Source organism: Mercurialis annua, linkage group LG4 (assembly GCF_937616625.2).
Source record: "Mercurialis annua linkage group LG4, ddMerAnnu1.2, whole genome shotgun sequence".
NCBI lineage: Eukaryota > Viridiplantae > Streptophyta > Magnoliopsida > Malpighiales > Euphorbiaceae > Mercurialis > Mercurialis annua.
This window is the reverse complement of record NC_065573.1, coordinates 39,033,340-39,048,537: the sequence shown is the minus strand read 5'-3', so window position 1 is coordinate 39,048,537 and position 15,198 is coordinate 39,033,340. Positions and strand designations below refer to the sequence as shown.

Sequence of the window (15,198 nt, the reverse complement as noted above, 5' to 3'; positions counted from 1 at the left end):
ATGAATATGTCATCTACAAATATCCCTAGAGTTTATCCTAACATCAACTGCACATTATACACCAAAGAGAGCAAGAAACAAAACAAGCTTCTGGATTAAAGAAATTACCTTCTGTTTATCAGACATAAAAACTGTGCTGTTGCCCAAGTGCAGATCCGCCTTCAGCAGCTCCATAAACCACGTCCAAGAATCTGTGTTCTCCACCTTCACCCACGCCATTGCAAGGGGGTACATGCAATCATTCGGGTCAATACCGGTTGCAGAAAGCAACTGACCCCCATACTTTCCCTTGAGCCAACAACCGTCAAGGCACACAATCTCCCTAAGGCCATTCCTGAAAGCCTGCTTCATCGCATCAAAACAGACATACATGCCTTGAAATTTCCCTCTCGGCTCTTTAAACTCGACAGTGCTGCCAGGATTTGTTCTAAGGACCTCCCTCCTGTAGTCATACATCTTCTCATACTGTCCATCTTCATCCCCCTCCAACTTATCCAAAGCCTTCCTCTTAGCTCTTCTTGCTTTCTGGATTGGGATGTTCTGTTTCAGCTCTCTTTGGATCTTGCCCTTAAACTGCTCAGGGGTATAGTCGGGATTGTTTCTGAACTCCTCCAAAAAACTATCTGCCAGATACGAACTTGTGACGTGGAAGTTGGTTGTCCTCTTAGGACAAGTGTGTTCCAAGAAAAAGCTCTTCACTTGGAATGTCTCGTCTTCCGGATTTGCCATATCTAGTTTTGAAGCGAAGACGAAAAAACCACACTTGGCATAGCACTTGCACCTAACCCGCGTCTTCTCATTAGTGGGGAACCAAACTTGATACCTGTTGACTATTCCCCACTCCCTGCAGGCCTTCTTGAACTGGTGCCTATTATCAAACAACATTCCTTCGGTGAACGAGGGATTGGCTCTCGCAGCCTCCTCATCGAACCTGTTAAACCGCGCACCCGTTTGACCATCAGAATCAGAGGCTGTGTTGTTGTCATCCGATGCAATATAGTCCGACTCAGCTTCATTCAAATCCGGATTTATGGTTCTTTCTACACCACCTGGCCCAAATTCTGGCTGTGAACTACCCCTTGGTCTGCCACCAGACCTCTGTGTTGATTGAACATCGTGTTCATCCCCATCTTGAACTGGAACTGATGACTCTCCGTGTAGTTGGCCTGTTGATCTCAGCTCTGTCAAGAGATCGTCGTCATCATCCCATATATCGTAGTCGGGGTCAACTATGTAATCATCAATATGCTCTTCATCCCCATGCCCTCCCTCCTCTTCCACATTCTGCTCTGCATCCCCATGCCCCACCTCCTCTTCCTCATTCTGCTCTGCATCCCCATGCCCCACCTCCTCTTCCACATTCTGCTCTGCATCCACATGCCCCCCTTCCTCTTGCACATTCTGTTCTTCATTTACAACTCCCTCAGGAACATCCTTCTCTCTTTCACTGGGCATGTCGAATAGCACCCGAAGCTCAGCTGAAAGGCCATCTAACAACTCATCGAAGTTCCCCCATTTTTGCCACTGGTCCTCAACCTGACTTGGCCTCTCAGGTTCCCATTGCAGATCAGCAGCAGGGCCCCTCTGATTAGCTTCTTGATTGACCTCGCCAAGGTCCCCTTCGTTCCACATCCCATCACTAGCAGGTAACCCATTATAAAGCCCCTCACTAACCTCATCTATTCCCATCTGCCCATGCTCGTCGTCGTTTGGCCCCTCCATTTGGCCCTCACTCACCCCATCTTTCTGCCCCTCGTTCAGCTCCTCATTTAGCCCCTCCTTTAGCCCCTCATTCAGATTTTGATTTTCTCCCTCATTTAGCCCCTCGTTCAGCCCCTCATTTTGCACCTCCTCAAACCTCTCAGCTAGATTTTGCCCCTCACTAGGCCCCGCCCTCATCAGATCTTCCATAGTTTTTTTCATCCACTGGCGAACCTCTGATTCACCAACGGCTGTGTACGGAGGGGGGGGTTCAGGTTCCCATTGGCCTTCAATCATTAGTGGTCCTTGACTTGCTGACCTTCTTCTCAACCATGGCCCCTGGCTCCCTTGCGTTTTCACCCCTGGCCCCTGACTTTGCACCATTCTGATGGCACCTGGCGCCTTTTTTCTGAAGCCACGATCCCCATGCTTCTCCCAATTTTCCTGACTCAACACGAGGCCCAGACTAGGATAACTGAAACTGTCCTTCGGTTCTTCAATTTCCTCTAAGACAACTGCTGATGGAGGGGGAGGACTATGACTTCTCTTAGGCTGTAATTTCCTAACATCCCCAACGGAGTACTCCCTAACGTACACCTCAACACTCCCCGCCTTTGACCCAGCCCTAGCCATTTCCATAAAATCTTCCTCATGGCTGATTGGTTTTATCCCAACGTTATATTCTACGGCTGTCTCTTTCCAATGGTAGTCAACAAGCTTCTTGGGTAACAGTTTTGCCACCCATTTATCAAACTTACCCATTGTAATGACATCAAGGTTATATACCCTACTCTTCACTTCCCCGTTATGATATCCCCACTCCCCAAGTTCCCCACCAATGTGTAAGTTGATGGTAAAACAATTTAATTCTGCAGGGGAAACTGAAAAACAGAAAAAAAAAAAGCAACACTAAATTCAACCAACAAACCAACCAACCATCATTAAGTACACAAACAATAATACTTAATTGTCTAAAACAGCAGTTCCAACACATAAAGACATATTAAAAACTCAACTATCACAATCACCAAGCATAGCAAGCATATTCTATTATTGAAAAAGCATATACAGCCAAAAAGAAATGGTCCCAAACCAATCAACCAATTTATCTCTAAAAAAAACAATTTGACATGTTTAGTAATTAAGTGGTCCTACAAATTTATCAACTTTTACAGTCATCAACCCCCGCCAATTTCTTAGGAAAAATGTCCTATAAAATAGACTACAAGCATACCTTCAACAACATCATCGCTGCTGGAACTATCCATCAAGCCATACCCAGCAGTTCCAGGAGGCCCGCTTCTGTAATCACTCTTTTCTTTTCGTTTTCGTCTACTGAATCCTTTTCTCTTCATTTTTGCAGCCACACAAACTAAAAACCTGCCAACATGATAGTGGAGTTAACATTTCTAACCAACCCACAAAAAATCAAATAACGAGTAACTTTAAATTTCTAACCTTTAATCACTTTCTTGTTCTTTGTTGCAGAAGTAATGTTCTCTTTTAGTTAGGTTTTTCAGCGATTTTACTTATATTTTTTACACTTCGGTAAATGAAAGACAATGTTGAACAATGGAGGAAGAATGGGGAAGAATGCGAGGAAAATGAGAAAGATTGAACGAAAAATGGGAAAGGAGCAAACCCTAGGTCAGTGTCAGCGAAGAAACGAAAAAACGAGGGGAAGAAGACGAAGCGTGGCGAAAATATTTGAAACGGAAGTGAGGGGAGCGAGTGGGGAAAAGGAAAAGTAGGAGAGAGAAAAAAATAAATTACCGCGGTTACTTTTCAGTTTTTTTTTTTTTTTTTTTTTTTAATAAAAAGTCAACTGACGCATTCTTACACAAGCAGCAGGTGTCAGACATGCATGCAGGGGGGACAGGCGCCGCCATTTGGTGTCCGGACGAGAAATTGGATGCCACGTCGACAGAAAACGAAAAAAACGGCGATATTTAGTCTTAGGGGGTTTTGTGAGCGCCGCCTCAAAGTTCAGGGAGTTTACTGCCCGTTTTTTTACTTCAGGGGGTTTAGCGCCCGCACCCCTAAAGTTGAGGTGCCATGGGTGATTATTAGCCGGTGAGACGTTAAGTTTAGAGGTTAGATGGGTAAAAGGGTACAAGTTCAGGGGTCAAACTATGTATTAAGCCAATTTAATTTGTTACACTAGCTACGTACTACACATACCCAGCAGTGTATGCTAATTAGGTTGCTCTTTAAAACCGACGGATTTAACTGAACTGACGAATTAATAATTTTTAATTGAAACCGATTTAACAGAATTAACTAAAATTTGAAAAATACAAAACCAATGCCAAATATCATATTCCAAGTGGGATCTTTAAAAGCAAAACCTGAATATATACATCAATGATCAAATTATAGCAGTTCTCTATTAAATATCATGATTTAGCCGCTGATACCCGATCAAATGATTGATTCCGGTTATAAGAGTGAATTTAATTCTTCTTGTTTTTGGTTAAACGAAAAGGAGGCAAACACTTAAATTTGGATGAATTAATTTGTTTTTTTCCGTCATTAAGGTCCGGACCCATGACCTTAACAAAATTATGTCAAGCACACGTACTATTTGAACTATAACTCATTGGTGATTTGAGTTAATATCGTTTATAGCTAGGTGGTGATTAACTATTGGATTATGATTCTTAATCTTCATATTACTATTGACCATGGTTGTCGTTTATTCTTCGATATTGGTGTAAAGTTATCTTGAAGCTTCAAAGCTTGACGCAACTTGCCAGGATCATACAATTTCCAACAAAATCCAGGAAAAATCAATTACAGTAACATTTTCTGCAGTAATCATTACGAGTTACGCAAAAAAATAAGGATCAATGAAATAGTATAGGTTCTATCATTGGGTTTACGAACTATAAAATTTTGGCAACACTAAAAGGGTGAAGAAGAATACTCTCCTTTAGTGGAAACTCCTAAGAAACCTACATATTTGCTGTTCTAGTTTTGTCCATACTCAACTTCCCTTTCCAACTACCACAACCGACCCTTTCCACTTACATTTGCACTAACATTTCTTTTCTTTCTTTTTACTGTTTTCCAACTCACCTTTTCATATTTTTGATCTCCTTATCTAAGTTATCTTGACAGAAAATTTACTGTATCACATAATTGTTGTTCTTGTATATAATACTTCTTTGATCTAAAGAAACTAGGTTTAGAGAGCGACTCATGGAGGAGCAGAACCCCAAGAAAGCTAAACCTGAGACTGCTTCACATGCTGAAATCCCCGAACCTGTTCAAGAATTTAAACAAAGCTTTCCTCCAGTCTCTCAAAGTACGCCTCTCTCTGTTGTTTGATTCTCGGGAATATCCCCGGGAAAAATGATATTTTTGGTATTAATATTCATGCATAGTAATTTCTATTTTTCTAAAGACTGCAATCCGATCGATAAAGTAATGAAGTAAAGTTTCTTGAATTTTTGAGTTCCATGTTCTGACTGACAGGAAATTCAATATTCTGAACTTTGATTAGGCCAATCTAATATCGCATGCATATTCAGGCAAAGATTTATGACCAGATATATTATGCTTATTCTAAATTTAGATTAGGGGAAAAACTGAAATGACTAAGTTTAACTTTTTACAAAAACTTCTGCTGCTGTATTATTATACTTTTAGATACGGCGTTCTCAAGGAATGAGTTGGAGAAAAGGAATGCTTTGATCAAGGCATGGGAAGAAAATGAGAAGGCTAAAGTGGAGAGAAAGTAAGAAAGCGAACACCTTCCTCGTCAAAAACATAAGCTTTCATGCTTTAATTAAAGAAACTGAAATGAATTATATTGAATTGTTTGTAACAGGATTCATGAAAAGCTATCTGCTGTTGGATCATGGGAAGCTGCTAAGAGAGCATATATGGAGATGAAAATGAAGAAGAATGAGGTAAAGGAAACTGTATTGAGTTATTTTTAGCAGTGTTTTAAAAACTAAACTAGTGTTGCTCCAAGGTTTGAACCGGTTTAACCACCGATTCAGCCAATTAAATGAAAAGTAAAAATATTTATACAGCATATATATTGTAGAATAGTCTGTATGTTTAATTATAAACATATATAAATTTCAAGAGAATAGACTTGAGAAACTTGTAAATGAATCACATTCTGACAAGAAAATGAAGAATCATATGATTTTTACGGTTAAATTGGTTCAATGGCTTTCAGTTCTTGCGGTTTTCATTAGTGCAAAGAGGTTGAGCTTGAGCCATATTTTTGATTTTTAGAAAAGCATCGAACCGGACTAACCACCGATTTCCGGTAGCACTAGCCAGGTCCAATTTGGTTCTTAAAACACTGTTTTTTAGTAAACCGAAAACGGAAAGTGTCCAAGTTGTTTTTGTGTGTGATAGGAAAAGTTGGAAAGGAAGAAGGGCGAATATGCAGAGATAATGAAGAACAAAATGGCAGAAATTCACATGGCCGCAGAAGAGAAAAAAGCAAAAGTTGAAGCTACACGAAATGAAGAATGTCTTAAGATAGAGGAAACTGCAGCTAAATTCAAATCAGTTGGACGTGTACCAGGAAGTTCTTTTGGATGCATTGGCTGCTGATATTTAAATAATAAAAGCACAAAATATAACAAAAATTAAGGTTTCGTTCATTCTTTGGGTTGTTTAAAAGATTTCTGTTTATGAAAAGCTCACAATTTGTACGACTGCCAAATCAAAATTTTAATCTTCCGTTCCTAATCTGTCTAATAAAAATTGTTCAGCAAGCACTTCGGCTATAACTTTTAAGTCTTATCAACCATACAAAAAGCTTACAACAAACTAAATACAATCAGTTCAGCTCACCTCACAATGCATCACGAGCAGCTATACGGCATGTAATGGCATCTGCAAGAGAGGATATTCCTGCTTCCAGGCCTGAGATTTTGTAGTGCTGACAATTTTCAAACATTGATGATCAGCATCTATAAATGGTATCAGGATATATAAAATCACATAAACTTGTAAGACGTTGGCGATAGGGGCTGCAGCATAACTAACCTTTTGTATTTGGGCTTGGTTTGCCCTCCCCTCCAATTCCTCCAAGTCAATCTCTTTTCCATTAATGAGTTTATCTATGCTTTTCATCTAATAGAGTGGCATAATGTCATTGTAAATTTGTAATCAGAATAGACATCCTCTTAAATTAGCATTGTGGATACTAAAATGATATCACAACATTTATGACAGAGTCTCACCTCATCTCCCGAAGCATTGAAACGACCTGCAAGGATGTATGTAGTGTTTTCTGAAATTCCACATCTTTTCAAGGATTCTGTAATCTAGAACCATTCCAGCTTAAAACATTAATTTTAGCAATACGTAAAATAAGAGGTCAAGAAGCATTTTCAGATAGTGAAAATTAATTACATGTTTAGATCCTGAGCAATTGTAAACAAGCTCAGAATGAAGAGTCTTTGTCGTCAACGAATCCCGTGACTTGGCAATAAGTGTCTTATGCGCTGCAGCTAGAACAGGAAACACATCTGGAATCTACCACCGTAAGAGAACCCATTAGCATTAATATAGTCCAAAAATGCCAAAACACAACTAAAATGGAACTAACTAAAAAACCAGACTCGTTGAAGTCTGACTATCAGGATGCATACAAGTGAGGCATTGACCAGTGCAACTTCGGGTTCCATGGTTCCAGCTTGCATAGATTCAAGAAGATCCCTGCAAAATTAACCAGGTAAGCATCTTAGGAACTTAAAGAATATTTTGTACACATTTTCCTAACCTGAATTAGAATGTGTATCCCATACAACCGGCACACCACTTTTATAACAAATCAATGAATATTTGTGATAAGGAATCTTTATTTATCATTTTTTTTATCATTAAATACACACATGGAAAACGTCATGTTGGTTTGTAGCACGAATAACATAGGACAACCATTACATTGTATAATTATTCCTAAATTTGATGAAAGGCTTAAACGTTAACATCCCAATTTTGAATTATGAAAATTTCCAAATGCCAATTTCTTTTTTAAAAAATTAAGTTTCAACTTTAAACCTCAATTTATACAACATCAAACACACACAATTTAAGCAAACTAAACCTGCAATCAATTTAACTTTTTGAGAAGGCGCAATATTTAAAATTTTTACGGAAATTAATGATGAATAAAAATCAGTTTATCACCATTTTAAGAAAAATTAAATTGAAACGCAAAGGAAATAAGAGATAAAGTGAGAAAAGGAGTTACTTGGAATTGGTGACATCAATAAAGAGAGCTAGAGAAAGGGTATTTTCGTTAACATCGAAAACCTTCATGGCTTCCCGGAGTTGTTCTTAACGGTGCGGCGGCGACACTTCAGCTTGTAGTTTCTGAACGAGAATTGAAGAAAAAGACGCGGCTCTTTTGGCAAGGAAATAAACTGCTTTAGTTTTTTTTAGTTCGTTGGATACTTGGGTTAGTAAGTCGAGCACCAGGGGATAGTTTATTTTTGGCAAAAGGTACAAACAGACTCTTGATTATTTTAAAAAGTACAGATCAGTCCTTTTTTTTTGGCACCAATAAGCCCTCTTATTTTTAAAATTGGATAATTAAACCCTCTGTTAAAATTGGACAGATTAAAGATGAAAATTAACTGAGTTAAATCTATTAGAAAAAAAGTTCAAAAATAACCTCACTATTTTTAATAATTTTCAAATTAAATTCTTTAAACTTTTAAAGTAGGAACCTAAATATATTTTTACCTTTTTAATTATTTCAATTGTCTTTTAAAAAAATCATCTTCTCTGGTACCATTACCGGCCGTCGGAGAACGTCAGACAAAAAGGGCTTTGTCTCCCCGTCATTGCCTGGTTTGTTCACTAATAGTTACATTATTTGTTTCAAATCATATCGGATATCTATTTTGATATTAGATAGTTGTTTCAAATTATTTGTTTGATCATATATAATTAGATATATATTAAATTACTATAAATTACTATATTAAATTTTTATTATACTTTACATTATAAATAAGATGAATCATATTATCTAAAAATTAAATATTTTTTATTAAAATACAAAATAATTTTTTATACATAAGTTAAAATTAAACAAAATAAAAATTCCATTAATAAATTTAATACAATATAATATAAGATATTTATTTTGAATTTTAAAAATTTATAAATAATTATATTATTTAAAATAATTTAAATAAAAAATATTTTTTTTGCCAAAGTAAAAATATATATTAAAAATATAATATGTTTAACACGAGTAGTTTTATTTAAATATTTAACTGAGTTAAATCACCTATCATTTGTTGAAAAAAAATAGATAAAATATTTTATATCGACAACTGTTTGAATCTTAAAAACCTAATTATATAATTTTAATAATTTTTTTAAGTAATTGTTGGAACTTGGAAGTGAAAGAAAATATATTTAACTACCAAATACCCACAAAGCATGCAAGTTAAATAATTTAATTTATCCACTATTTGTAAACCTGAATTAATTGAAGATTAAATTTGTTTGCAAGTTATACACCATGAGCTTATTTTGAATTCTTACCATAGTGGCAAGCATAAAATACATACTTAAAATAAAAACATAGATTTTCCATGAGTAATAAGATTTCAGAGAATAGAATTGAGAAAAGCAACATTATCATTAGGGAAAAACAGATTACAACTGAGAAGCACAAACTGAAGCATAATATTAATTAACTGCAGTCTTCCACACCTTTAATGATGGATAGGTTGCATCTTGATTCACCTGGATCAAGAAAATTTATCTCATAAGGAATTAACTTGATTGGTTGAATCTTGAAATTACTTGGATCACAATTGAGAAGCACAAACTGAAGCACAATATTAAGAAGCAGAAAATAGTTATGCTGCTAATAAGACTGTCCAAAATTTTGTCGATTTAAATATTTCGCCTTAAACTACTACAAGATTGGCTTTTTACAATTTTTCAATTGTAATCACCAATATGAAATAAACGAATTTTGATCATCACACTTTAATAACTCATTACTTCAATAACTGCGGAAGTTCAATATCCATCAAAATGAGCTAATTAAATGTTGATTTCATTTTAATTTCCTCAAATATTTCACACATCTAAAATTATCTAGACACTCAAATAAATAAGTGCGGCTAATACATCTATCATGAGTATTCAGTTAATTTTTGAGTGATCATATTCATGGTTTCTACATGCAAGTCATAATTGTGACTTCGATAAATTAATAGAAATTCATATATTTTTAAATGGACTAATAGATAAAGATTTGAGAGAATATAATATCCACACCATCCATTAAATATTTAACATGTATTTTAAGTGTTTTATACTGAATTGATAAGAATTTAACTCATTTTATGTAATTTAAATTGCATATTAAAATGTTATCATTAGATGTAGTACACGAGAAATTCTTAGGTGAACCTAGTTCACCACGTAGGATTATGAACAATCCATTTATCGTGTGACACGTGTAAACAATAAATGTATTAACCAATCAATAAATATTACATTAATTGCCTATATTTTAATGTGAATTAATGTGATATTTATTGATTGATTATTATATTTATTGTTGCCACGTGTCACACGATAAATGGATGGTTCATAAATCTACGTGGTGAACTAAGTTCATGTAAGTATTTCTCGTAGTACACCCGATATATGCCATGGAGCGAATTTGGATAAGTTGGAGCATGTCTAATCAAATTAATTTGACTCTTTTCAGTATAAATTTAAATTCGTTTATACCTAAACTTAAAATTAATCGTACAAATTTATGCAAGTTTCGATCGAATGTTGTTGAGCTTACATAAATATTAGAAATAAAAAATAAAAGCTCAAACCCATGTATAAAAAAAAAATGCAATAGGTTTTGGATTAGGTTTGATGAAAAAAAATAAAGGGTTTTTACAGATTTAACTAACTTTTTTAAATATTTTATTTTTATATTGCTCTTACTTTTTTATCTCTAAAAGCTCAAACCCATGTACGATTTTTCGATGATGGTTGATTGATGAATTATTGTAATGCTACAGTGTTGTTGATTTTATGTTGATATTGTGTTGATAATCAACTGATTTTTTTAAATTTTAACATTGGCATATAAGATAATATTGTCCGTGAAATAAACTAAAAAATTAATTAAACTGAGAATAGATAATGATATTTTAGCTGGGGAGAAGACAAATAATCATGTTGAATTATTGTAATAATACAGTGTTGATATTGTGTTGATTTTCGATTGATATTTTGTTAATTTTAGCATTGATGAAGAAAACAACAATAATATTGAATTATTGTAATATTACAATTTTGATCTTAAGTTGTTATTATGTTGATATTAACATTAACGAAAAAACCACATTATACGTGAAATGAAATAAAAAATAAAAATTAAATTGAAATAAGATGAAAAAATAAAAATTACTGTAAAAAAATATGTAAAGATTTAAATTAGTTAGTTTATTTAATGTTGTTGATATTGTGTTGACATTAAAACTGATGAAAAACGTTAACAATTAAAAAAATAAAAAATAAAATTAAATTCAGAAAAATTAAAATTAAAATTTTTTAAAAAAATATGTGATGAATATTAAGTGCAGGAATATAATGGTGAAAAATAAAAATAAAAATGATGAAAGATAATGTTGGAAATGGGAGTTAATATAAAAGAAAAGTTTTTCAAAATATAATATGGAAAAGAAAAAAAAGTTGTTATGAAATGTAAAGAGTTAAAAGCATTAGTAAAAAAATAAGAATTAATTACATATAAAATCATGATCTTTGCACTAAGTTTCAAAACTAACATGACATTTAAAATGTGTTAATCATAGACACCGTTTTTTATTTTTTATTTAAAAATAATGTCGGCAGTTTTTAGTGCCATTTTGCTGATGTGGCATGACATATGACATATTTATCAGGTGTTCAAGTTAGTAAAATTTCACCAAAATATGTGTCCATGATGAAATTAAAAAGAAATGAAGGTAATGTCTGTGATTGATACGTTTTAAAAATCATGTTATTTTTAAAATTTAGTACAAAGATTATAGTTTTATATATAATTAATCCAAACAGTAAATGTTAGAAAAAAAACAGTATTTCATATAAAAAAAATTCAAAAATAAATGTTCTAATATGATCTAAGCGGTCCAGGTATATATCTAGCCCGATGAACAACTCTATCATATGACATATTTATCAGGTGTTCAAGTCAGCGAAATTTCACCAAAATATGTGTCCATGATGAAATTAAAAAGAAATGAAGGTAATGTCTGTGATTGATACGTTTTAAAAATCATGTTATTTTTAAAATTTAGTACAAAGATTATAGTTTTATATATAATTAATCCAAACAGTAAATGTTAGAAAAAAAACAGTATTTCATATAAAAAAATTCAAAAATAAATGTTATAATATGATCTAAGCGGTCCAGGTATATATCTAGCCCGATGAACAACTCTATCATATGACATATTTATCAGGTGTTCAAGTCAGCGAAATTTCACCAAAATATGTGTCCATGATGAAATTAAAAAGAAATGAAGGTAATGTCTGTGATTGATACGTTTTAAAAATCATGTTATTTTTAAAATTTAGTACGAAGATTATAGTTTTATATATAATTAATCCAAACAGTAAATGTTAGAAAAAAAACAGTATTTCATATAAAAAAATTCAAAAATAAATGTTATAATATGATCTAAGCGGTCCAGGTATATATCTAGCCCGATGAACAACTCTATCATATGACATATTTATCAGGTGTTCAAGTCAGCGAAATTTCACCAAAATATGTGTCCATGATGAAATTAAAAAGAAATGAAGGTAATGTCTGTGATTGATACGTTTTAAAAATCATGTTATTTTTAAAATTTAGTACGAAGATTATAATTTTATATATAATTAATCCAAACAGTAAATGTTAGAAAAAAAACAGTATTTCATATAAAAAAATTCAAAAATAAATGTTCTAATATGATCTAAGCGGTCCAGGTATATATCTAGCCCGATGAACAACTCTATATATGTAGGTAATAATTAATAAAAAGAAATTATTACATAATTATCATAAAGCAAAATTAGAAGAAAAATACGTTAAAAAGATGATCCATGTTATGAGGACAATCTTTGGTCAAAAATATGATCCAATATTTGCAAAAAAAGTAAAAAGAACCTCAAATTGAAAGAACACTAAATATGTAGTGGCTTAAAAAAGCTAATTAATCTCCTTCAAACAAAAACTCTCAACAATTTTTGCTATATAATGCACATCCAATTCATCTGCCAACAATATCATAACAACAAATTCTTGAGAGTTCAAATTCTATCTCAATCTTTGTGAGATAGAATCCTTGACCTCCAATTTTTTGTTGTTAATCTAATTAATCTTAATTAATTTTGTTCATTATCATCATTATTAATTAATCATGGTGGGTTTCAGTGGAACAACAGAGAAATGCAAGGCCTGCGATAAGACTGTTCATTTCATTGAAATGATCTCTGCTGATGGCATTCCTTTTCATAAGACTTGCTTCAAATGCAGCCACTGCGATGGCCGTCTTGTGGTTCGTATTGCACTGAAATTTTACGTTTCGATGTTTAATTTTGAAAATATTTATAAAACTCGAAAAGTCTATATTTATAACACATTCTTGTAAATAAAATTGTTTCAATGTTCTGATATTTCCCATTTAAGCGTTTTTATTTCCGTATGACAGATGAGCAACTATTCCTCAATGGAGGGAGTATTGTACTGCAAAACTCACTTTGAGCAACTTTTCAAGGAGACGGGCAGTTTTGCCAAAAAGTTTCCACCATGTAAATAATATATTGTTATCTTTTTGTCTTTGATATCTTTATTTTTTATTTTTTATCATTTGGTAATAACGTATTTCTTTAAATTATGGTCATTTAAGCCGGAGACAAGAAAAATGGACTGGTACGTAAATTCTTTGCAAATATGTATGTTTTCTGTTATTTTGTTATTTATAACTGATGCAAATTAACTTTTTCTTTTTTGTATATTCTAAAGGCAAGAACTCCTAGTAAACTTTCCTCAATGTTCTCTGGCACCCAAGACAAATGTGCAAAATGCAAGAAAACTGCCTACCCATTAGAGAAGGTGATCAAACTTCAAATCCCCCTTTCGATTTAATTGCAAAAAAATCTTTTCGTTTATTACAAAACTGTCAAAACGACATTGTATGATGAATGAAAAATACTTTTAGGCTAGAAATACAAAAAATGAAAAGTGGATTTTTTTACTAACTTTCAAATGTGGTGAGTAAAACGCTAAAACGATGAAAGATGAATCCTATGTTATACATTTTCAAAATGTCCTAGTCACACTTTAAATTAGTATATCACATGATCGAACTACGTAAACTCTTTCATTTATTTCCGAATAGTTTCCGCAGCATATCTCGATTTTTTTTAACAATTCTGATAAAATACGTGATCAAACAGTTAAGCGTGGAAGGAGAATTCTACCACAAATCATGCTTCAGGTGCTCTCACGGAGGCTGCTCTGTGACAACTTCATCATATGCTGCTCTTGATGGTATAATTTACTGCAAGCCACACTTTGCTCAATTGTTCAAAGAAAAAGGAAGCTACAATCATCTCACACAGTCCGCTTCGATCAAGAAAAATCTTGAAAATACAATTGAAGAAGAAGAAAAAGCTGAGGAAGTTCAAGCAGAAGAGGGTGAAGTAGTTGCACAAGAACAATCATAGCCTCCTTTTTTACGAGAATGTGCATATAAATGATTTAGTCCTTAATGTTGTCCTTAATTTATTTTAATCCTCCAATTTGGTAGGAGCAATGGATTAGCTAATTAAATTGGGTAGCCATGAAATGTTTTTGGGTTGATTTTGGTTTCTTGGATGTTGTTCAATTTGTTAAACGAATCAAGATGTTTTGTCATTAGGGGCAAGATGAAGGAAGTTCAAGTTAATGAAATTATTTTTGTTCTCTTTTGAGTTGTTTTTGCATAAATTAATTGCTATAGGTGAAAGATAATCGCTTTTTTAAATGGGAGATGACTAATTTACGAGTGTGATTGAAATATGATTGGATTTCAATTTATTCATATAAATAAGGATCAATTACTAAAATAAATTTGGCTCGAAGCAAAATTTATAATTTAATCCTTTTTTCAAAAATTGCAATGTGATCTCAAAATAAAAAAAGCAATATCATCCATGATTTTTTTATTTTTTCATAATATCAAGTATAATCTTTTTAATTTTTCAGTATCATCCCTGATTTTTAAATTTTTTATTCATAATAGCATGCGATGCTCATGATTCCATACAACTTTTTCTTATTTCTTTTTAAAATATCATTTATCATTTACTATCTCAATCAGGTTGTTACACCGTAAGAAATCATAATATTTTTTATGGCCCGGCATATAATAAGATACATTTGCTAAAAATATAAACAAACTTTTCGAGCATACTGATTACACCCAAAAGAAATTGTAATAATTGCGG

At 33.1% G+C, this 15,198-nt stretch overlaps 3 protein-coding genes across 3 annotated transcripts; 2 read left to right on the top strand and 1 right to left on the bottom strand.

The window, feature by feature from the left end:
• The first annotated feature begins 4,737 nt into the window (after positions 1-4,737).
• Positions 4,738-6,417, top strand: LOC126677970 (remorin 1.4-like). Its single transcript, XM_050372791.2, has 4 exons — positions 4,738-5,008; positions 5,353-5,440; positions 5,534-5,615; positions 6,079-6,417. Exons 1-4 carry the CDS (start codon positions 4,903-4,905, stop codon positions 6,277-6,279), a joined length of 477 nt encoding a protein of 158 aa, XP_050228748.1. The 5' UTR covers positions 4,738-4,902; the 3' UTR covers positions 6,280-6,417.
• On the bottom strand, positions 6,306-8,134 carry LOC126677969 (uncharacterized). The gene is made up of 6 exons (XM_050372790.1): positions 7,931-8,134; positions 7,326-7,392; positions 7,087-7,209; positions 6,915-6,998; positions 6,718-6,804; positions 6,306-6,610 (listed from the first exon to the last, which is right to left on the bottom strand). The coding sequence occupies exons 1-6, from the start codon at positions 7,996-7,998 to the stop codon at positions 6,524-6,526; spliced, it is 516 nt and encodes a 171-aa protein (XP_050228747.1). The 5' UTR covers positions 7,999-8,134; the 3' UTR covers positions 6,306-6,523.
• Positions 8,135-12,989: 4,855 nt separating this feature from the next.
• LOC126676525 (LIM domain-containing protein PLIM2b-like) lies at positions 12,990-14,676 on the top strand. The gene is made up of 5 exons (XM_050370744.2): positions 12,990-13,265; positions 13,419-13,518; positions 13,617-13,639; positions 13,733-13,822; positions 14,167-14,676. The coding sequence occupies exons 1-5, from the start codon at positions 13,128-13,130 to the stop codon at positions 14,434-14,436; spliced, it is 621 nt and encodes a 206-aa protein (XP_050226701.1). The 5' UTR covers positions 12,990-13,127; the 3' UTR covers positions 14,437-14,676.
• Positions 14,677-15,198: the final 522 nt, after the last annotated feature.